Source organism: Astatotilapia calliptera, chromosome 16 (assembly GCF_900246225.1).
Source record: "Astatotilapia calliptera chromosome 16, fAstCal1.2, whole genome shotgun sequence".
NCBI lineage: Eukaryota > Metazoa > Chordata > Actinopteri > Cichliformes > Cichlidae > Astatotilapia > Astatotilapia calliptera.
In genome coordinates, this window is record NC_039317.1 from 16,166,179 (window position 1) to 16,188,951 (window position 22,773).

A 22,773-nucleotide genomic window follows, 5' to 3' on the forward strand; every position below is an offset into this window, starting at 1 on the left:
TTCTTGTAGGGTCACCTTTTTCAGTCTTCACACTGTCAGACAACTCCACCCTAGTCTAAATGGAAACTTTTATCATCTCTGACTCATACGTGAGGTCGTTTGTGCATGTAGATGTTAAAATGTCCTAAGTAACAAGCTGACACGTTACTTTTGAATTCTTGCATTTTTGCCGTTATGGAATAAAACCAGTTACATTTCATGACCAGTTATATTCTATATTCCTTTCACATTGATGTAACTCTGGCGCCATACATATATATTTTTCTCTATATCGTAGATATATTTTGATTAGATTACTAGGCTTTTGTGGTAGTTACATTTTTAGGAACTACGTTTTCACTCCTTCCTTCTACTAATTCTTAAAGACTGCTGTCCTAAATTTTACAGTTGTTGCTGTCTTACTTAGGTTTTTTTTTTTTTTAATAAAAAGAGGTCACATTCGTAACCTTTTATATCCTGCATTGTTTGTATATTGATGTACTGTTTGTGTATATGTATTTTTGCTTTATTGTATATTTTGATTATATTACTGCATTTTGTAGCATTTTTTTTACTTTGTTTCTTTCTTTTTAAAAAAATAAAATACAATTATTAATGTGCACACTTACTTGAATTTGTTGATAAAGTTGATTCTTAAAGTCTTAAAGTCTTTGCTGTCTTATATGAACTGATACTAGGAAAAAAAATCCTGACCTACTTAAGGAGTTTAACTTCTTCGATGTGCCCACGGCCTAAGGCATAATCATTTTTAGCAGATACAGCAGATTTTGTATGTAGGTAGTTTATATGTAGGTTGTGACGTTTGTGGTACTGTAGGCTGGTAAAAAGTACAAAAATTCATTGTAGCAATTTTGAAAGTTATTCAACTATCCTGCTAATTAAAATTAATAATATAACCCTTCATTATTTATTATTACTAGGGATGAAAAAGAAGAGACATAAAAAAACGATCACCGGTGGAAAAGTAGACCCTGAATCCTCTCCTAGATGAAATCACGAAGGAAGAAACGTCCTTTAAATCTTAAATGATGACATGTGGAGTTAAATTAATATTACACTAACAAATTTTGATAAAAACCCAAAGTATGCTGTCCAAGAATTACTTCCAACTTTCACCCGGTGAGAGTAAACAGAAAGCTCGAGATTAATCCTCCCACTTCCGGACGGTCAGTTTATTGTCTCCATGACTACAGTGTCAAAACGACGTCGTTGAAGGGGCCGTCCGCATGTAAAATTAGCTGTAAAAATACTCAATTGTTTTACTAAATACAGAAAATGTGCGCATCTGTGACTAACACGTTTACCAAGCAGAATGATGCTGGTACAGCTGTTTTGCATGAACGGGCTTATGACTACTTGTACGGTGAGTAAGCTTTGAACTAACTAGCACAGCTAACGAACACACCAATGAGCACGGCTAATAGCTGAACTTAGCTGCTTCGGTTGCCATCACCTGAACTGTTCCTCCACAGATCCGGTTCACACAGTGTCATCGGAGGCAGACCACACCAAGGCCAGTTTCAAGGCCTTTGCGTCCAGGTCTCGAATAGTAAGTCGTATCTATACTTTATTTCAAATTTATTACATTTTAAATAAAAGATAAGTTGATTTAAAATGCTGTCATTATTATATTATATTATAGTTTATTTTTATTTTAATTTAAACCTGTAGTATACAGAGCATTTATCTTGTATTGTAATAATGTATATTTTCTTCCACCTTTTGAATATAATATAGAGGGGCTTTTTTTGTCTCTTTTGTTTAACTAAAAATTAAATGTGAAATGCACTCTTTAACATTGTTTCCGTCTTCTTCGCTCAGAGGAGAATACCAGAGTTTGCATCCATGTTTAGTGACAACCCACGCTATACTGTTAAAGTAGACCCTGCAGTCCCGCAGCCGGCCTTTACTGATCTTCAGTGGCGAGGCCACACAGAACAGCGCAAAGAGGCCCTGCAGCAGCTGGCTGGGTAACACAACATGCACATGAAGCCTTAGTTACTAAATTGCTTCATTTTAAGATGTAGTCTTTCTCTCATTACAGACAAAATAAATAAAATAAATAAAGTAATGTTTTAATGTCTCTATTATATATTATAAATGATAAAATATGTATATATTACATCTTGATTATCTTCTTGACAGGATTTCTCCAAACACTCAAACATGGCTGAAAACCAAGGAGTGCCGTGTAACCGGAGCAGATTTCTGCAAATACTTTAAACGGTTTGACTAGCCAGTTGAGAATCTGATTGTTTGTTCTGTTTTTCCTAACACAACAAACTAAAGATAACTGCCATACTGCCCCACTTATGTAGATGTCAGTATAGTCTATGACATAGTATTTCACTTTGTTCCCTTTAGCCCTCTCATTCCCTTTGGGCAGCAGATACCTCCTAGTGTGATTTATGCTTTGCCGAGGTGAGGTTCTTTGCATTACTTTGTTGTGCAGCTGTTTCTGCTGTGCTATTTTTTCTGGAAGTATGTCTGTTTTTTGTGTCACCTTAGAGAAGACTTTATAACGTCTGATGCTGAGCAAAAACCCACCCACTTCACTGTTGGGGTCCAGACAGACTACAGGGAAAGTGAAACACAGACAGACCCATACAGCCCCGAGTATGTGATTCAGCCCGGGACTACTCCCTCAGAGCTCCTGCAGATGGCAGCTTTGACTTGGGGTATAGGCATGTTTATTGTGTTCTTTATCTGTTATATGAACCGTGATGGTACACTCATAAGCAACTTTATTAGATCTTGGCAGTATAATTATCTTGCTCTCTTCTCTCCATCCTATTTTTTTTTTTTTTTTTTTTACTTACTAAACATAATTTATAATGCATCTGTGCTGGCTAACCTGTGCATAAGAAACTCACTGAGAAACAAATTGTTGCAAAAACAAATAGTTAACATCAACAGGTTCATCATCCACAAGTCACAGTTAGTAGGAAGAAAGTACAAGTAAAATACATACAACCCACGCTGATCTTGAGTGGGAGGGATAACTGAAACTCCACTTTCTATTAGTGTAAAGACGTTTAACTGCACATTAGATCACTGAAATATCTTAATATAAGATGAAGAAGTTCAATTTCAACAGCATGTCTCAGTTTTTCTAAATGATAAATGTGGAAATTACAGAAAGAAAAATTCTGGAAGCTCACTTCCCACACTGCCCTGTATTTATAAAACAAGATAAAGATTTTGTTCATTGATTAAAATCTATTTTTAAACTAAAATTTATATAGTGGACAGTAAAAAAAGAAACATTTCTGTCATTTAATTGTTAATTTGATAGATTACTTGGTTACTTGATTACTTAGGTGTACATGAATGAAAATACCCTTAAAAGTCCCAAAATTGATGCACGCCTTCATATTTTCCAAAGCGGGCTGGATTGGATCTTTGCCAGGCCAATATCGGCCCCCGGGCCTTATATTTGACACCCCTATCATAAGGCAAATGCATAAATAAAGTTGAGCTTTGCTTCACAAGATAGAACCATGCCTTAAACATATTCGTGGAACCTTTTGCAGTCTGTCTGCTTTACCATAACACTGCTAACATTTGTCACTGCACAATTGATCAATATGCCTATAAGTGACTATATCATATTTTTAAACTGAGAAATTTTTATTGTCTCAGTTCTCAAGTTTGTGCCTTGGGTCCAGAGTGCCTTATCCCCACAAATTCCCCCGACAAATGTAATTGGTGCAGTTTGTTTGTCTGTCTGCTGTAAATGTTTGTTATCAAGCATCCACAGTTCATCACTGCTAGTGCCCAAGGTCAAAGCTGAGCTTGGAAAAAAATTAAAGAAGCCGTATCTAGTAATATATCATGTAAAAGGGTTTGGAGAGAACTGTACAATGCACTTCTTCATTTTTCAATACGATGGCCTACGACATCACAACTAGTTTCACAAGATCTCACACTGCATGAATATATCTTAAATCTTAAGACATTTCTGCTACAATCATATGGGTAAAGATAATAAAATACACAAGTTTTGCATATAATGCTTCAAGGTCAAAGGTCAGGGTCACATAAATTGGGTCATAAACATGCTCTTTAAAACATTATTTTTTCATTACATTATATGACTTCCCAATGTCACAAAAAGATGAACGTCCTACACTAGATTTCCATATTAACAATATTGACATCAGCATAAAGTATCAGTGTTAGTATAGCCCAGGGGTCGGCAACCTGTGGCTCCGGAGCCGCATGCGGCTCTTTTGTCCTTATACTGCGGCTCCGGGTGGTTTGGGAAAATAAATTAGAAGTATTTAGCTGAAGTGCATTTTATTTGTGTTTAGTTCTTTTTTTAACTTGTAGTTCTAAATTGGAAGATTATTGTGATTTTGAAATATGAAAATAAAATTATATCTTATTATTTTTTCATCGCTCAAAATAAGCGTCACACTCGCGGAAGCCGGTATACCCGCCGAAACGCCGTGCATTTATCGAGACTTTCAAACCCAGGTAGGCCAATTATGGATCTTCGGATCCACATTATGTCGGCAGCTGTTCTCCACCGTGAACTATGTTAAAAACAAACACCGCTCACGCCTCACAGATGAAAGCTTACAGTCCTGCGTAAAGATGAAAGCCCCGATTTGCAGACGCTGTGCGCAGAGGTTCGGGACCATAAGTCTTATTGTAAACATATCACGGCAGACCCGACGATGTTTCCATGAACACGCTTTTCAGCATCTCTTTATTGACCACTTTTCACACACGGTTGCTGTACGCATACAGCCGGCTGTAGCTTTTCAGCTCACAGCCCGACAACACAACAGCAGAGAGAGCACAGACGTTAAGGCGGCGAGGCGTGATTGCGGGTGCCGCTCAGGTGTGTCCGACTCCCCTGCAGGTGCGCTGCGCACCACGCCCCGCCACACGCATTAACCTGATAAAATACATATTTAGGCAGAATTTTGCAAATATCTTTTTTTTTTTTTTTTAGCAGCATAGTGCTTTTTTTCCAATTACTTTTTAAAAGTCAGGCCAAGGCTTCAAAAGCCCAAAGGTGATATAAGGGTGGCGGATCACAACAGTTTTTGTTTGCTACATGGATCATTTTAGTTCAGTTGGGTGTTTTTCCTTTTGTTATATTTCTTTAAGAGTTCAAAATGTGTTAATTACATAAATAAAATGTAATTTTCTCTGTAGCACTTCATGGATTTCATAAGCAACACACCTTAGTTGTTCTGTGGATTCTTTTAAAAAGCAGTTAAAAACTTTTCTGTTCAAACAAGCCTTTTGTTGATCTACGTATTTTATATTCTTTACATTCTTTACATTTGATCTTTTACATTGTGTATAATGTCTATTGATTGTATTGTTTATTTTAATATTTGTGTACAGCACTTTGTGACTGCCTGTCTGTGAAAAGCGCTTAATAAATAAACTTTACTTACTTACTTTAGTTGTTCACACAAAGCATAAAGGTAAAAAAAACAATATCCATCCATCCATCCATCCATCTTCATCCGCTTTATCCAAGGCCGGGTCGCGGGGGCAGCAGCCTAAGCAAAGAGGCCCAGACCTCCCTCTCCCCAGCCACCTCCTCCAGCTTATCCGGGGGAATACCAAGGCGTTCCCAGGCCAGCCGAGAGATATAATCTCTCCAGCGTGTCCTGGGTCTGCCCCGGGGCCTCCTCCCGGTGGGACATGCCTGGAACACCTCACCCAGGAGGCGCCCAGGGGGCATCCTTGTCAGATGCCCGAACCACCTCAGCTGGCTCCTTTCGATGTGGAGCAGCAGCTGCTCTACTCTGAGCCCCTCCCGGATGGCCGAACTTCTCACCCTATCTCTAAGGGAGAGGCCAGCCACCCTTCGGAGGAAGCTCATTTCTGCCGCTTGTATCCGCGATCTCGTTCTTTCGGTCACTACCCACAGCTCGTGGCCATAGGTGAGGGTAGGGACGTAGATCGACCGGTAAATTGAGAGCTTCGCTTTTACACTCAGCTCCCTCTTCACCACGACGGTAAAGAGGGAGCAATATATACAGTGTTATCTTCATTTTAGATTTCAAAAAGTATTTGCGGCTCCCAGTGTTTTCTTTTGCGTGGAAACCGGGTCCAAGTAGGTCTTTGGGTGTAAAAGGTTGCTGACCCCTGGTATAGCCCTTGCCATGTTGGGGACGTTGCACTCTCTGACTCCTCTTATTCTTAAATTGTTGCTCGGACTGTTTATATAACCTGTCACGTTACTGATTAGCTCAGTTGTGTGATGGTACTAAAGGGATTTTTTAAATAATTTAAATCTTTTTTAAGTGTGTTAGTTGTCCCAGCTATTTTAAAATGTTTTTCTAGTATCAAGTTATAAAGTAAGATACTTTTTTAAGTATGAAGTGTCTCAGTGTCAATGCTTGATATTTTATCTTTTACTACACTTAGCACAAATAGTACAAGTAGTTTGGTTGATTATTTCTTAGTTGTGGCAGTGCTTCATGGCAATACCTCTTACACAGTTAAAGCCTGTTTATTTCCCTTAAATGTTGCCACGTTTGTAAGGAAAATGGATTTCTAGGTTAAGTAGCAGATTTGACTATGTGGGTTGCTCGCTTGAAAAACTTTCCAAATTGACTCTGCCTATGGCGAGCAGCTTATTCTGCTACTGACTCAGTAGCACATGAGAAAATGTGTCTGTGTGGGCTCTCAGGTCATGGTACTCCAAGGAGCTTGAAAGGAAAGCGACTAGACATCTTTCATGAAGACGTTTCACCTCTCATCCAAGAGGCTTCTTCAATTCTAAAACTAAAAGGTTTCGTATTGTGTCACTTTGTACGTTCCTCACAATTTCCCATCATTACCCCCTCCCCTTCGCTGCACCCCTGCACTGTTCTGTTTTTAATGGCCCCCGTATGGCCACCCTTATGAAAAAATTCTTGAGGTGCCCCTGGTCACAGGTACTGAAAGCCTAGTGGGGATTGTCCCTTAAGAGCATAATGTGTGTCATCACATGAGCCCGAGGTGTGATAAAAGGCATGTGATGTTACCCCCAGAGGTTTCTGATGAAAACACCGTAAGAACTTGTCTCACCCTATCATGTGACCTATTGAGGTCAGCTGACGCAATATATGAGTGGGGGTTGAGGCGTCTGGGAAGCCACTCCCTCTGTTCAATGATGGTTGTTCACAGTAGATGGCCTCTTTTACTCCTCTTTCAAACAATCTATGTTCTCAGTCCAAAATGTTAATATTGGCATCCTTGAAAGAGTGACCTTTACCTTTTAGGTGCAGATGTACAGCCCAGTGTTGTCCTTTCGAGGTGGCTCTTCTATGTTGTTTCTTGCTTTTATTTATTGAGTAGCTTCCTAAGAACAGCTTTAACTTTTTTTTGTCATTTCCTGCATCTTTGGCACTAGAAGAAGCCGCCCAAACACATGAGATATCATGAGATATCATTGGAAAGACCAGGATGTCCTCTACTGAGCACATGAGGACTTCGTAGGGTAGCTCAAATTAAATGGTAAATGGCCTGTATTTATATAGCGCTTTTCTAGTCCCTAAGGACCCCAAAGCGCTTTACATATCCAGTCATCCACCCATTCACGCACACATTCACACACTGGTGATGGTAAGCTACATTGTAGCCACAGCCACCCTGGGGCGCACTGACAGAGGCGAGGCTGCCGGACACTGGCGCCACCAGGCCCTCTGACCACCACCAGTAGGCAACGGGTGAAGTGTCTTGCCCAAGGACACAACGACCGAGGCTGTCCAAGCTGGGGCTCGAACCGGCAACCTTCCGATTACAAGGCGAACTCCCAACTCTTGAGCCACGATCGCCCCAAATTAGTCAAAAGACACAGACCACAAACAAATGTCGTGACAGAGAACATAAATGAATAGGGTGGGTCTCAGGAGACTAGAGGTCCACCTGTTCCTCACTGCATTGCACAGCATACACTTTATTGCTTAGCTTGTGTTTACGAGTTTTGTCCTTGGGATGAACCAGTTTTTGTCTGAGGGTGTGTCTGGGTTTGCAGTTCACTGGGATGTCATGCTTGGAGAAGATTCTTCTTTGTTACAAAAAATGCAAATTTTCCTTACTTTTGCGTCAAGTTTATTTTTAGGCAAATATGGGCTATGATTGCAATCTGTATATATTTACATTTTAAGCTGTGTTGCTTTTTTGTGACAGGGTTGCATACGGTAATTAGTTTTTTTTCTGAATGAAAATTCCTCAGGTCACGGTCTGCCTGCAGGCCTTGCAGAAGTGGAAATGATACAGCGTGCCCGTGCCAAGCGAGCTTGGGAGGCCAGTCTTCCTCCACTGAGTGACCTGAGCCAGCTCGACAAGAGGAGGCGTTTAATGGAAGAGATGGAGGCCAAAGAGTGGGCTTTCAGAGAAGGCGAAATCAAGAAGTGAGTGATAGTGCACCTGAAATGCTAATCTAACTGGAAAACACACTAATAGGGATGCAACCTACTGCTTAAAGTGATGGTGATGCACTGTTTGGCACAGATTTAAACTTCATCATGTATTGATTGCTTCACACCTTCATTGTTTCAGTTCACTCCTGTCACTCTGATAAGGAGCAGTTGTGTTTTGTGTTTTTATCGTACATTTTCTCTGCTAGGTTGCAAGAGGCTCGTTTAGAGGTGCTAAAGGACCTTCTGAGGCAGAGAGATGAGGCTCAGAAAGATGTCACAAATGACAGACTGAACCAGATATATTCTAAGCACCAGGAAGACAGGGAGACCAAGCTAAACAAAATACACGCTGACTACAACAGGTGTAAGACGTCCAGCCCTCTAATGTTAAGTATATTATTTAATATCTAGTCTCACTCCTTGGCAACTGCCTCTGTTTTTCTTTTCTTATTTTTGTCTGCAGCACTGAGAAAATTAGAAGCTAAGAGGAAAAATGTGGAGGGGAAGCTAGAACGGTGCGTCATAGCCTCTCAGACGTATGTCCCCAGGATCCGCATTGGCATTTTTCCCAACAGGAACATCAACAGCATGCTGTCAACAAGACGCTACTTAGACACATATGAAGGTTTGAATCTGAATGCTGTTGCAGAAGTAAAAATTTTGTATGTAATTTCCAGTATAACACACACAGATAATTTCATAAATTCATTGTTAAGATCATTTTTAATTCTTTGTTAGGTTTAGAAGAACTAGAGGCGCAACTCAGTGCTTCAGTACTGAAGTCAAAGAGAGAAAGAACAAAACCCAAAGTCTCCGAGGATGTGATGAAGCCTCCTGAGAGCAGAGCTGTGCAGTTGCTGAAGAAATACAAGGTAAGGCAGAACAGAAAATATAGATGTTCATTAAAGTGGATCTACGTTGCTCAGGTCCAATGCAATATTTATTACTACTGGAGTAGTTTTGAATAATTGACAGTTTAAAATAACTCTTACTTATCATAAGCTGGGCTCTGGCGATTCACCCACTGAAACAAGCTGAAGTCAACACTTCTGATTGGCTATCTCATGGAGACACAAGGTTTGAACTGCAGGTCAATGGTACTTCTGTGCACCTGTTATGACCACAGTAAAGATCTCTGCTCTCATTAACATCAGGCAGAGCCAAGAGCAGAAGAAATTGTGAGAGACCAGGCAGGAATCTGAAGCCTGAGCTTTTGGCTCATGTATATACAGCAACGTCATTATTTGACATTTTAGCCATTTTGTTTGATGCAAGATCCACTTGAAGTATATCTTTGAAGTTTTAGATACATACATACTGGCACTTCTGGCTCCACAGAATCTGAAGCAGAAGCAGGATGACCACGCATCTTTGAGGACTTTACGTTTTCTTCTCAGAAAGGAGACGCCTGTTCCTCATCCTGTCACTCCCACAGTGGAAACACCACCTGAGGTCAGTTAATTATTCTGACTGTTACTGAGACTTCCTTTGTAAATATTACATTTATTGTATTAATATTTCTCTATTTTTTAGGGGGAAGAAGAGAAAGAACTTGCTGTAATCTTCTTGCAGAAACTATTGCGAGGACGAAGGATCCAGTATGAGGTCCACCTGTGTTTCATTCCTACATAAATGTTTCAGTCTTGCTCAGTTTTTGAGCACTTATCTTTTTACTTTTATCTCTGCTGTTCTAAAGATGTTTAAGGGCAAGGAGAAACATCAGGATCTCATCCAGGAACTGAGGACTGTCCATGCCCTGAAGAGGGAAGAGCAGGAGCTACAGAAGGCAGACAAAGAGCACGTCATGATGCTGAATAAACAAAGAGACAAACGCAGACTTGAGGTGAAACACACGGACCTGACCACGTGGACAAAAATGTACTAAATCCAAACAACCTTTATACCCGTTCTCTCCATCTTTTCAGATTTTTCAACAGGAAGCGCATCAAGCCGGAGTAGTAGGAGCGGAACTAGAACAAGTGTTTGACACATTGTCCAAGGAGCTGATTCGTCTCCAGGATGAGCGAAGGATCCACGCCTTTACACTGCTGGCTGAGAGAGACCGTCGGATGCAAGAGGCCGAGGAGAGCGGAAGGAGGCAGGTAGAGGAGCGAAGACGCAAAGAGGAAGACGAGATCTTCAGAGAAGTATGTGCACATGTCATTGTTCTGTTGTAAAAGGGTAACAGAGATCAGTAACAATGAGGTAACAAAGCATTTGCAGTCAGAGCACCAACTCTTTGGAACAAGCTGAGTCACTGAGCTCTAAATCGCTTATTAAAACGTACTTATTTTTCTATTTTTTTTGTCAATTATTGTACTTATTATTACCATTTTAAGGTGTGTGAGTTTGTGGGTTCCCTTCACTTCTTGTCACAGGTGGTACAGGTACATCAGGAGACTGTGGACATGTATTTAGAAGACATCATCTTGGGGACCATTGAGCACATAGCCGACCAGCAGGCGCGGGAGGAGATCCACAAGAGAGCAAAGGAGGTCAACGACATCGCATATGCCATTGAGGAAAGGTAACAAGCACCTTCGAATATCTGTCGCTGCTTGGTGTTAAGGAATTGTAACACTAACAAACATCACTTTTGTGTGCGAGTAGCCGGGATAATCTTCAGTCGGAGGAGATTGTGTCTGAGCTGGTGTACAGCTTCCTTATCCCGGAGGTAAAGAAGATCGGTGTCAGGGAAAGAGGTTTGTAGCAAGAATTAGAAACACACGAAAATGCATTAAATGACTTACTAGTAAAAGATAAATGCCCCTTGTTTTTAAAATAGAAATTAAAATGACTTATTGGAGTGTTGATGGAGTGATTAAGTTAAAGGTAAATCCTTTCCTAATTTTTTCTGACCTTGCATTTTCAGTGCACCAGAAGCAGCATAGACACTTACAGGCAGCTCGGAACATCATTCAAGGGACTTCAAATGCTCCTGAGCTCCTGAACAGTACTCTGGAAGCGTCAAAATTTACCTGTCCTGGTATAAAAGCGTCCTGTCAAGTCCTGGAAGAGACAATGAGCCAGCCGCTGCAGGGGAAGGAAGCAGAGCAGCACGATGCTCAAACTGAGTAAAAGAGAGGACTAGAATATTAAAAGTGTTCTGCATTGCAATCTATAATGTCTAAAAGTTGTTGTGATATTATTAAAGTGATGGTTTAATAATCATTCTGGGTTGTTGTTTTTTTTTTACTCTAAGCAGTAATTAATTTAATTTAATTTGACATGAAATGTTTGAAGAAGTCTTTCTGCTTTTACTCCACCACGTTTTGGGAACAAATGTTGTGTTTTATGCGGTAGATGATGTATTTGAACCCTTTGAAGCATAGGCATGAATTAATTGCCAGAAATTATATATTTTATTTATTTATTTTGAAAAAGGGGATTATTGAACCTTGTGATGAATTTAGAAAAAATCTTTATTATTGTAGGTGTTTTAATTTATGTCATATTTGCTACATCTGTTTTTTAAATTTATTTATATTTAGCTATGTATTTCTTTAAAATGCATTGTGCAATTTATTTCAGTTTTTGAGGGGAAAATCACTCTGATGATGATGAAGCCTCAAAAACTAATTCAAACGTGATAATCCAGTGTTTGTTTTTTGTTTGTTTTTGATTGATTGGATTATTACAGATACCCAGCAACACACAAGCAATTAAAATAATCGCAGCTCAACATTAAATGGTGCCATTTTCCATAATGACTTTTGGTACTTATTATATATTTTGATTTTACAACGTGCAGCATGAAGACTCTTAAACAGGATTATAACTTACATTAAAAGTTCTTTTTTTTTCACGTTTCCACAATTATTCAACGAAAAATTATGTTTCATCACTTTTGCAAGAAAATCGTGTCCTTTTTTTCTGTGCTGATTCCATTTCCGATTAAATATTTGGATTCGTCCTGTGTCGCTCCATCCTGGAAACGCCCCTGCGTCCGTGATCCGCGTCTACGAAGTACGACATCAGTAGGCGGTGCTGGATTTTACACAGTTTCTTCGGCTGCAGCCGGTTGTAGTTGTGGCAAACTGCCAGTATTAAACATTAAGCTGGTCGAAAGCTTGCACGACGACCTGTTAACGATTCTCTCCCCTGTTGGTCATGCTCAAAATTCCCCCTGATTAAGCGAAGTGAGGCGGGCACCTGTGGACCACGTACAGCTGTTTTGACATCTGGAATCATCAGGTGAGTGATTTGAATGACCTAAGCCAGACATTTAACCAGGTAAAGGAAGGAAAAGAGTTTACTTTATGACAACCTGTGTGGACCTGTGCACACCTGTTAGACAGGTCAGGCTTCAGTTACAAACCTGCCTGCCTGCAGGGTGGGAGTAAAGTAGGAGCACTCCCAAACAAGCATGTTTTACACGCTGCTTCAGTGGAGTGTGTGGAGTTGTGTATGCTTTAAAGAAACACAACGACTTACGTTAAAGTTGTGATTTCAGTGTGTCAGTAATTCGGAGGGATTTGAGTGTTAAAATTAAAAAGGTTGCATTAAGCATTGTTTACTGGCAGAAAATACCTGAAATGTATGTTGCTAAATCATTAATCAACAGTAGCCTGTGCTTGTTTTTTGTGCAACTTACCGTTTTTCCACTGGAAAGTATTAAAAAAAAAAAAAAAAATTGAAGAGTCCACATTGTTCTTTGCACTTGAACATTGTGAGCTGTTCTGTGCACTTCAGAAAATTGCTCTTGCTCTTTGATGAAAATCAAGGTGATCTCCTACTGTGACCATTTAGCCACAATGAATAGGGGGGTTGTAATAGACGTAAATGACTCCACAAGGAGCCTTTAGTCATATCCAGGTATGCGTCACTGCTGGAAGCAAATGGTTCAGCCACAGTATTATGGTCATATCCTTTCATTTAAGAGTATCATAGCACAATAACGTAGGATATACAGTGTGTATCCTGTACATTAACTGTGACGTAGTAGTGCTGATAGTAGTTAAACCTAAGCCTGATCTCACAGGGAACCTTTCCATTTCTTACTGAATCAATCTTGCCCAGAACAGATGTGAAGGCAGTGACGCCAGACTAATCTGATTATCTCTCGGGTGAGAATGAGCGAGAAGGCCGCTGGAGTGCAGATCATCAGTGAAGTGCTCGCAAGGCTGAATAAAGAGGATGAGGAGGAGAAGCTGACAGATGATGAGGAGTCCAGAGTGTGTGGTGTCTGTGGAGATCTGGCTAATGGTTACCACTTCAATGCCTTGACCTGTGAAGGCTGCAAGGGCTTCTTCAGGTAAAGCTCTTCAACATTTAATAACATCATGAATCAAGCAATAAATGGCTGTTTAAGGGCTTTTAGAAAACAAATAGTCCAGCTTTTATGTTTGCTGTATCTAGAGTTTCTCTCATGTTTTTAATTATATTTAGAAAAAATTTTTGTCATGAAAAGAATCCCTTGTGAATGTGAAATGACAAATTAGTGATCTTCCTTCCGAGGAGCCAGACTTTCTTGTAATCTTTTAAAGTGGTCTTGAGCAATAGTTCTCCAGTCTTCCAGAAGGTCTTCCAAAAATTTTCTTTTGACATTTGCTGCTTTCTCAGTCATTTTCACTCACTCAGTTTTTGTACCTGATGAGCATAAAAGGCTCCTGGTTGAACTCAAACCAGTGTTTTGTCCATACATAACTAATAACTTAGTTCATCTAATAAGAAATATTAGATGAAAATTTGGCATATCTCAGCAGTGTGTCCTTAAGAATTTTCAGTAGAAGTAGAAGACAAAAGAAGAAGTGGCAGGGTTAGAAAAACTCCATCATCTCCAGCAGATGAACAGTTTCTAAAAGTCATGTCCTTGAGAAAGAGGAAAAAATCCAGCAAAGACCTGACACAGAGAGACACAGAGAGATGCATCTGGCCCTTCAGTTCATCCATCTGCTCTTAAGGGAAGAAAACATGCAGAAAAGGTGGAGGTATTCCAAATTACACAAGAACTGGACTAAACATCAGTGGCAACTGGTCTTGAAATTTGTGGCTCAAATCTCTGTTAATAGGTCAGGAGAGAGGTACACAGCAAGTGCAACATATTTAGCTTCATACCACAGTCATTAGTAAAACATCCAGTGGTGTTGGGAATCTTGTCAAAATTAATATAATTATGAACACAGAAAAATACCATCAGATTGCTTTTACCATCTGGAAAGCATCTGATTGGCATCCGCTTCATTTTTCAACACAGTGATGCCAAACACACTGTAATGTAATAAAGAGTACAGGCAGTCATTAATACTTTTTTTTTTTTTGGTGGGGTGGGGGATGTTCATGGCATTTAATTGGCTGCTTATATTGTAAATTTTTAATATCATATAAAGTGAAACCACATTTCGGATCTTTTTTTTTCATGCCCAAAAAGTACTTTTTAAGTAGTATTTATAAGTTAATTTGAATTCAGTTCACCTGAATTCAGCACCTCTGTACTTTTAGCACCCTGTCAACCAAATAAACAGACACGCGATCGTGAGGACCGGATATACACACATACACACAAGCACATTCTCTATACTACATTTATACATATACTTGCATCTTGCATAGTATCTATATACATAGATATATACATAGATACAGTGACTAGCTTGCTTTCATAGGCTCAAAATGTGAAATAAGCTCGACACCGTCTGCTCTGCAATCTGAAGGCCACCTCAGTTCACTGTGACCTGAGTAACCATGAAGTTGTAGGAGGTTGTAGGATGTTGAATTGTATTCTTTCTGTGGCACATGCAGGTTTCAGAAGACTAGATTGTGACTTGTTGACCTAGTTAGGACTGGTGTAGTTGTGTTCTGAATAAGTTGAACTCTTTTACTAGGACGGCTCACAAACAGGAAATGACAGTGGTCTAGTCTGCTCGTGATAAATGAAAACATGATTTACTCTGAGTCAGAAGCTTGTTATGTTTGAAATGTGTTGTAACTACGTAACAGATATATTAACTTTAACACTAATCACATTTTCAGTTTTCCTCACATTCAGCTGTAAAACGTTTAAAATTATCTGACCTTTTGTTTAAAGAGTTTATACAACGAGAAGCTCAAGATGTCTGTCAGATAGGAAGCTGTGTGTCATCAATGTGTTATCATCATCATCAATCACTGGGAGCCCAAATACTAGAGTTTTGTAGTATTGAAGTTAACCATTTATTTTAATGGCTTTTATTTTGATTTTTAATTGAACATTATTATACTGTTCACCATATATGCTCTCTGAACTGTCTCATTTAGAAGTGTGCTCAGTTTTGTTTATTATTTGACTTCTTTAGGCCAAAGTATTCTTTATATAAACCTCACTTTGCTGCCACCAAAGCTCTCTCTGTCCCTGTTATTCAGATGGGCTGCTGTCGGTGAGCTGAGTGGTCAGATAACATTCAATTTCTGGCATAAAAGGTGGTGTCAGTGTGATATTCTCATCTACTTTGGTTCTTAATTTGACCTTCTCTAATTTCAACACCTTCACAAATTAAATCCACACAGTGCACACAGTACAGACAGTTCATTAGGTACAGGTTGCTAGTACCAGGGTGGTCTCCTTTTGCCTTCAGAACTGATTTATTTCTTGGTGGTATAGATTTAACAAGGTGCCGGAAACATTCCCCAGAGATTTTGGTCAATTTTGACATGATAGCATCACACAGTTACTGCACATCCATGATCTCCCAGACCACCTCATCCCAAAGGTGCTCTATTTTACTGAGAGCTTTTTATTGAGGGCATTTGATTACAGGGAACTTGTTGTCATGTTTAGGAAACCAGGTTGAGATGATTTGAGTTTTATGATATGGTGCATTGTCCTGTTGGAAGCAGCCATCAGAAGATGGGTGCACTGTGGACATGGTCAGGCACATTACTCAGGTAGGCTGTCATGTTTAAATGATGCTCAGTTGGTACTAAGGGCCCCAAAGTGTACCAAGAATATATCTTCCACCCCATTACACCACCACTACCAGCCTAAATGGAGTGGAGATCCATGCATTCATGTTGTTTACACCAAATTCTGACCCTATCAAACAAATGTTGCGGCAGAACTTGAGACTGCACATTTGTTGTGCAATTTCAGTAAACTTGTGCAAATTGTGACTCATTAGATATTTGCATTAACAAGCAGTTAAACCTAAGGCATGAAGCTGTTATTTTGTGAGTGGATGTTTTTCATTTCAGACGTAACATAAAGAGGTCAAACCAGCTCCGTTGTCCATTCCTGAATAAATGTGTTATAACGAAAAACAGCCGCCGGTCTTGTCAAGCCTGCCGCATGCGCAAATGTCAGGCCATTGGCATGTGCAAAGACAGTAAGTAACATCTAAAGGCTTTTATACTTAATGTTTAAGTCACTGTAGGAAGTGTGTGGTATTATAAAAGGTGCACCCATCAGTTTCTAGAATGCTTGTTATCATTTTGCATGCTTACATCATGTCATACAATAAATTGATACACATAATTTTCATGCCTTGAGAAGAAATTATGAATCAGATCAGGTTGTTTTATGCTGACATGCTTGACATAGTAAATGCTTGTATTTTTGTGCTTGTTCAGTGGTCATGTCTGATGAAAAGGTGCAGGAGAGGAGGGTCCAAATCAAGAAGAATAAGATGCTTAACTCCCCAGTGGAGCTTTCATTCCAACAAGAAAAACGTATTCAGGAACTGCTCTTTGGTCACCGCAGCACATTCGACTCAGCATTTTCCCGCTTCAGCAGCTTCAGGGTGTGTGAGTGAATGCATGCAGTTTCAGCTCTTCATCATTGTTACGACCCGGCTCAAAAGCCGCAACATAAAAAAAGGAGACGAATAACAGAGTGTGGGTGAGAAGAGGTTTCATCCTAAAATGGAAAACCAGGTTGGCTAAAATGGCTGGTGCCACCAAGGCAAAGACTAGTGCACTGCCGGAAAGCTTGCCTCAGGTATGCTTTTATCCACACCTGACTAGGTGTGGCCAATTAGCACCAGCTGAAAACACTGAGACGATTAGAAGCTGCAGAGGGACGTAACACCTCCTCCCTTAAAAGGGTTCCTCTAGGACCCTTAAATTTATTAAAAGCCCCTCTGAAGCCTTCAGTTCCTTATAATTAAATAAATAAAAGTTAAAGCTAACAGAAGCACAGTGTTCACGTTATAGTTGGCATCTCTAAGCATGGATGGGCATGAGGATTTGAAGTTGCCACACTGAACAGACAAAAAGTAACATGTGACCAACACAAAGGAGCACAACAGTCACAAACCCAAAATGATTACCTGATCTGCTACAACACAAAACCAAAAGTAGCAACAAATAATCACAACTAAGTGATCTGTTGTCTCCACCACACAAACAGTCACATACAAGTGGCCCTATACCACAACAAGTTACTTTAATCCAAAAAGTTCAGTAAATCAAGCGTACTAGTGACCAACCACAAACTGGAGAGCTATGGCCACACAATGATCACATCAAGGGTGGCTCAGCACCCCACAGTGTTATTGCCATCACCTGGCCAACAACACTCACAAGTGATCCAACAAAATAGCCATATTCCCCACAACACTAAAGGTCACAGCACAAAACACTCACCTCACAAGGATCTCATTAGCATCCATCCACTCTGACATATGCACACACAGGGTGTGCACACAATGCCAACTTAAAAACAGCCTACCTGCCTCAGCTACAGACCATAATCAAGAATGGTCTCAAACCTCCTACCAAGTTTGGTGCCACTGATTTACTATGTGCAACTCCCAGCCTAAAACACTAAAAACAACAAAACCCTTACTTTTCCTACCCTAGTCTTCAGTGGTGTACCAGGCTCGAGGCAACTTTAAACGCGAACTCGAGAGCAGGCAGCAGACCAGAGATATAGTCTCCTACCAAACTCTGAAGCGTACCCCCACCCATCCTGGGTGGGGGTACGCCCAATCATCATCTTTGTTTTAACTTGTGTAATTGATCTTTGATTTTTTTCAGCCTATGGACCGAAACATCCTTCCTGTGAATACGCACAAGCAGACGGCAAGCAAGCTCTTTAACCCTCTGACCGAGTGCCCTAGAAACGGCTGCAGCACTGCGAGTAAATCTACCACCGAGCCCACATCATCGCCATCTGCCACCTCATGCTCTTCATCCTCCTCCTGTTTCCACAGTTCCATTAAAAAACAAGAACACCACATACGGAATGACGTCGAAAACAGATGTGTTTTCACTGCTCTTCCGCATGTGGCCGACCTCACGACTTACATGATCCAGAACGTCATTAGCTTTTCCAAAAGTCTCCAAGACTTCCGGTAAATGTGTACATCAACGGATATTTATATTCAGTCGGCACGTTTTCGACACTTGATGTCAAACTGGTGTCTTACAGGTCTCTTACCATGGGAGACCAAATATCTCTGCTGAAGGGAGCCACGTTTGAAATAATGCAGATCCGCTTCAACATGGTGTTCAACTCAAAAACGAGCACATGGGAATGTGGCCATATTACATACTGCATAGATGACGCTGTACGAGGTAAGACTTCTTACAGTTGGATGGATTAGATTAGATTAGATTAGATTAGATTAGGTGAAGTCAGACTGTCACTTAGAGTGGCCACTTTCCTGAACACTTGTGACAAAGCATCATTTAAAGAGAGATTTAAAAAAAAATTCTGAACAAAGTCAGTCAGTGGGACTTGACCTCCAGACCTGAAAAATGAGACCTATGCACAAGTGGCAAAAACTGCAGTTCCTCTAGGTGCCACTTGAGGCTGGCTCAAAAAGCAAGTCAGTTCCCAGACTCCCACGTTAAAACTGCCAACCAGTTTAGCAAGTTTACAACCTGGTACAAAAAAAAAGTTTTGGCTTCTGTGGATAGTTTCCTGCTTCATGTGTTCTGAGGTGAGAGGTTTTAACCACTCACTCACCTTAATAGTTGAGTTTGTTGAGTTGATTGATACCTGTCCTGGCAGTGATAGGTGTCTGGTAGGCTTGATACTACTTGCAGTAGCTAATTGTGATGTTGTATCATCTGGAGCATTTTTAATAGTTTATCTGACAATTATTATGGCTTGCTGTGTGTTTCAAACCATCCCAGAAGAGAAGAGCATGTCCTGGATAATCCTCCTTTCTGACATGTAAATTAGAAAAGTTGAACTTCATGTTTTATACAATATGGCCTAAAATGAGCAACTGACTCTACACACTCAGGAAAATCCAATGTTAGGCTTATTGCTGAATCTAAATAGGTGTGAATGGTTGTTGCTCTCTGTCTGTTAGCCTTGCGATGTTTGGTGTAACCGTCCACTATTTCATTGGCACCTGGAATAGGCTGCAGCCCCGGGGTGAGCCTGAGTTGGATAAGCATGATGAATGAATGAAGCCTCAAGTGGTCATTAGAGGAACTGCAGTTTAGTTTTTGACACTTGTTTTCTTCATTTGTCTCTACATTTGACGCTGCTTACCAGAGGATAGTGGAGGATTAGGCCTAATTAGCTCCCTAATCATCTGCTGTGTTAGCAATCTCGAGGTGCTTTTTGGTGCTGGCAAAGACTGCAGCGGTGTATGAAAGCTTTTGCTGAAAAAAGTGTGACAATGAGTGGCTGTGCAGTTTAAAATGCTGACGTACTCCAAAGAGTGTGAGAAACTGCAAATGTAGGTGCAAATTCTTTGAGTTCTCACTGTGTTTCACTGTTCATAAAGATGGACTTAGTGCTTATAACCAAGTCAATATACAAAAATACAAAATGCATTCAGTAATGGAGACAATTATGGTCTGTTGTTGATTGAATTGGAGTAACTCTGAGGTGTGTGTTGTCTGAGGACTCAAAGTAACGTCCCTGATCACAAATTCTGTACACCTGATTAAATAACATGTAACGTGTACTGAATGACCTTTGCCCCCGCAAAATGTTTTTTCACTTGATGAACACGTTGAGTCGTTATTCTCTGATCTCGCTAGTTTTTTGCTTTTAAACTATATGTAACGTTGCAAACTGTTATTAAACAGGAGTAAAATGAACAAAGAGAAATTTGACGCTCCTAACATGCATGCACATGCATGCACATGTTGCACTTTTATTTTTGAAGCAGTCAGACAACAGTCAGTCAGTAACATGTCCAGTCTGTTATCACTCTTGTCACATGTTCTCACACGGTGGTGTAATATGACTCCTTAAGAAACACTCACTGCAATGCTGTCAAACTGGTTTTTACTTCTTTCGATCCAAAGTGCTTCACAAACGCGCTGTTTGAAGGTTTCCTTTTACTATTAGACAAACAGCTCTTAGGAATAAGGAATTCACACTGAGCACTAGGTGAAAGTTGAGATTACAGGGAATATAGCTCTGTTTAATTTTCAAGGTGCTGACCTGCAGTTTTCACACTGGATAAGGTGTGCAGCTACAAATATCCATCACAAAGGTGTTTGCTCTTCATGCTACTTTACTTGCGAGTTAACTGCTCAGACTGACCTATAAGTAGGTCACACAGAGAACAAACACTAAAAATAGCACTTCCTTGTTTTTTTTTTTTTAAAGGAATGAAAATACACATAAACCATAAATGACATTTGAACTACAGGGGTCTTTGGTATAAATGCTTTTATAAATACTTTGTATTTTGTTTATAATCTGTTAGATATTATTTTTTTGGGACTGGTGCAATCTGTCTGGCAAAGCCAAGTGGAATAACTGTACCTTTATTTCATCCACAACAACAGAAATCAGTATAAAATGATGTCTGACTGATTCCAGTCAACACACCAAGGATATCCCGACTATTCCGCTGGCTTTTAGTTGTCTTTATTGGTGCAAATTCCTTTCACCGTTTCAGTGCTCCTAGGCTAACAGCATGTCAGTTACATTTATAAGCCTTGTGTGTTGGAAAAACTGTAGGGAAGTTGTGGCAAATCACCACCCCTGCTTTTTTTAGAACTTGTGCAAAAATAGTTTTGCAAGAATGTCTGGAAAATCCTGCAGCATGTTCTTGGAGCGCATATCTGACTGGCATACGTGTTTTGTGTATTTGGTGAATATTTACTGTGTAGCTGGTAGTTTTGAGCTCATCGTTCTCCCTGATTTTTTTTTCCTTCCTAATTGTGGATAATTCTGCATGAATGAGCTTTTAGATTGTGGTTTGCCTGTACATGTGTTGCACATTTTCACACATAAATCCCTGCCAGAATCACCTTGATGGTAGCTCACTCGAAAGTGGGAACTAAACATATCCATTTGAATCCGTTTCTTGGAGTGTGGAGAAAAGTGGGAACAGATCAGACCTCAGTGGCCCTCAGACTGTCCTTCCGTATCTGTCCTGCTCCTGACCCGTTTTCCTGTGTTTTCCAGCGGGATTTCAGCCATGTCTGCTGGAGCCTCTGTTCAGATTTCACCACACCCTGCGCACACTGGGCCTACAGGAGGAAGAATACGTTCTCATGCAAGCCATGTCTCTGTTTTCTCCAGGTGATGGTCGTTCTTCAGCAGTTCATCCCAGTCCTTGCTAGGACCAAATCAATAATTAACCAACCCTGTAAATATTTAAACCCTACAAACAGTGTGCATTTGTACCCAGCCCAAAATAAAAATGCATTCTCAGATTTTCCTCAGGGCGAAGTGGCTTCAAATTAAAAGAAATTTGTTTTTTACTTGATTTGCCAGACCGTCCAGGCGTGCAGCAGCACAGCTTGATTGACAAAGTTCATGAAAACTTGGCGCTGACGCTAAAAACCTGGATTGACTGCAGGAGAACAGGTCCAGAGAAACAGTGAGTGAAATGTCAAATTCTCGCCCCTTTCCAGTCAGTGTGAAATGTTTTTACATACTGCAGTTATTGACTTTTCTATTGTATTTCAGCCTGCTGTATCCCAAAGTGATAGCCTGCTTTACAGAGATGAGAACAATGACTGAGGAATACAGCAAACAGATTCTACAGATCCAGGACATCCAGCCTGACACCATCAGTCCTCTCATAATGGAGATGGTCAGTAAAGGCTCCTGTAATGACTTATGAAGAGTGTGCTGTACATGAGCAGCACAAGCACTGTTAATGGGGACGCTTAAATGAAAGTATCCTATTGTTATTTTACATGTGTCGAAAGAGTGAAGACTGGACTCGGGAGACAGACACTATCTCTACTTTTAAGATTAGGCTTAAAACTTTCCTTTTTGCTAAAGCATATAGTTAGGGCTGGACCAGGTGACCCTGAATCCTCCCTTAATTATGCTGCAATAGACGTAGGCTGCCGGGGGATTCCCATGATGCATTGAGTTTTTCCTTTCCAGTCACCTTTCTCACTCACTATGTGTTAACAGCAGTGTTGGTCAAGTTACTTGAAAAAAGTAATCAGTAACTAATTACTGATTACTTCCCCAAAAAAGTAATCCCGTTACTTTACTGATTACTTATTTTCAAAAGTAATTAATTACTTAGTTACT

The 22,773-nt window shown here is 40.2% G+C and overlaps 2 protein-coding genes across 3 annotated transcripts; both read left to right on the forward strand.

Moving 5' to 3' along the window:
• The first annotated feature begins 1,189 nt into the window (after nucleotides 1–1,189).
• On the forward strand, nucleotides 1,190–11,503 carry cfap91 (cilia and flagella associated protein 91). Its single transcript, XM_026145681.1, has 17 exons — nucleotides 1,190–1,363; nucleotides 1,473–1,549; nucleotides 1,822–1,970; nucleotides 2,146–2,226; nucleotides 2,365–2,421; nucleotides 2,509–2,678; nucleotides 8,195–8,372; nucleotides 8,588–8,745; nucleotides 8,845–9,006; nucleotides 9,120–9,253; nucleotides 9,720–9,833; nucleotides 9,915–9,986; nucleotides 10,078–10,224; nucleotides 10,307–10,528; nucleotides 10,760–10,908; nucleotides 10,992–11,083; nucleotides 11,254–11,503. Exons 1-17 carry the CDS (start codon nucleotides 1,276–1,278, stop codon nucleotides 11,457–11,459), a joined length of 2,256 nt encoding a protein of 751 aa, XP_026001466.1. The 5' UTR covers nucleotides 1,190–1,275; the 3' UTR covers nucleotides 11,460–11,503.
• An 865-nt stretch (nucleotides 11,504–12,368) lies between these two features.
• On the forward strand, nucleotides 12,369–22,492 carry nr1i2 (nuclear receptor subfamily 1, group I, member 2). Of its 2 annotated transcripts, none has more exons than XM_026145768.1 (9): nucleotides 12,369–12,575; nucleotides 13,401–13,635; nucleotides 16,551–16,681; nucleotides 16,926–17,095; nucleotides 18,333–18,649; nucleotides 18,727–18,872; nucleotides 21,685–21,801; nucleotides 21,997–22,102; nucleotides 22,192–22,492. In XM_026145768.1, exons 2-9 carry the CDS (start codon nucleotides 13,454–13,456, stop codon nucleotides 22,346–22,348), a joined length of 1,326 nt encoding a protein of 441 aa, XP_026001553.1. In that variant the 5' UTR covers nucleotides 12,369–12,575; nucleotides 13,401–13,453; the 3' UTR covers nucleotides 22,349–22,492. The 2 variants fall into 2 exon arrangements, with proteins under 2 accessions (XP_026001553.1, XP_026001552.1); XM_026145767.1 differs by having other exon boundaries at nucleotides 13,406–13,635.
• Nucleotides 22,493–22,773: the final 281 nt, after the last annotated feature.

What these genes read in the sequence shown, in the direction of transcription:
- cfap91 (XM_026145681.1), top strand. Translation starts at nt 1,276, where the DNA reads ATGTGCGCATCTGTGACTAACACGTTTACCAAGCAGAATGATGCTGGT. An exon ending in GGCTTATGACTACTTGTACG is followed by an intron (nt 1,364 to 1,472) that starts GTGAGTAAGCTT and finishes GTTCCTCCACAG; the next exon opens with ATCCGGTTCACACAGTGTCA. An exon ending in GCCCTGCAGCAGCTGGCTGG is followed by an intron (nt 1,971 to 2,145) that starts GTAACACAACAT and finishes TCTTCTTGACAG; the next exon opens with GATTTCTCCAAACACTCAAA.
- nr1i2 (XM_026145768.1), top strand. Translation starts at nt 13,454, where the DNA reads ATGAGCGAGAAGGCCGCTGGAGTGCAGATCATCAGTGAAGTGCTCGCA. An exon ending in CCCGCTTCAGCAGCTTCAGG is followed by an intron (nt 17,096 to 18,332) that starts GTGTGTGAGTGA and finishes GATTTTTTTCAG; the next exon opens with CCTATGGACCGAAACATCCT. An exon ending in CATGTCTCTGTTTTCTCCAG is followed by an intron (nt 21,802 to 21,996) that starts GTGATGGTCGTT and finishes TTGATTTGCCAG; the next exon opens with ACCGTCCAGGCGTGCAGCAG.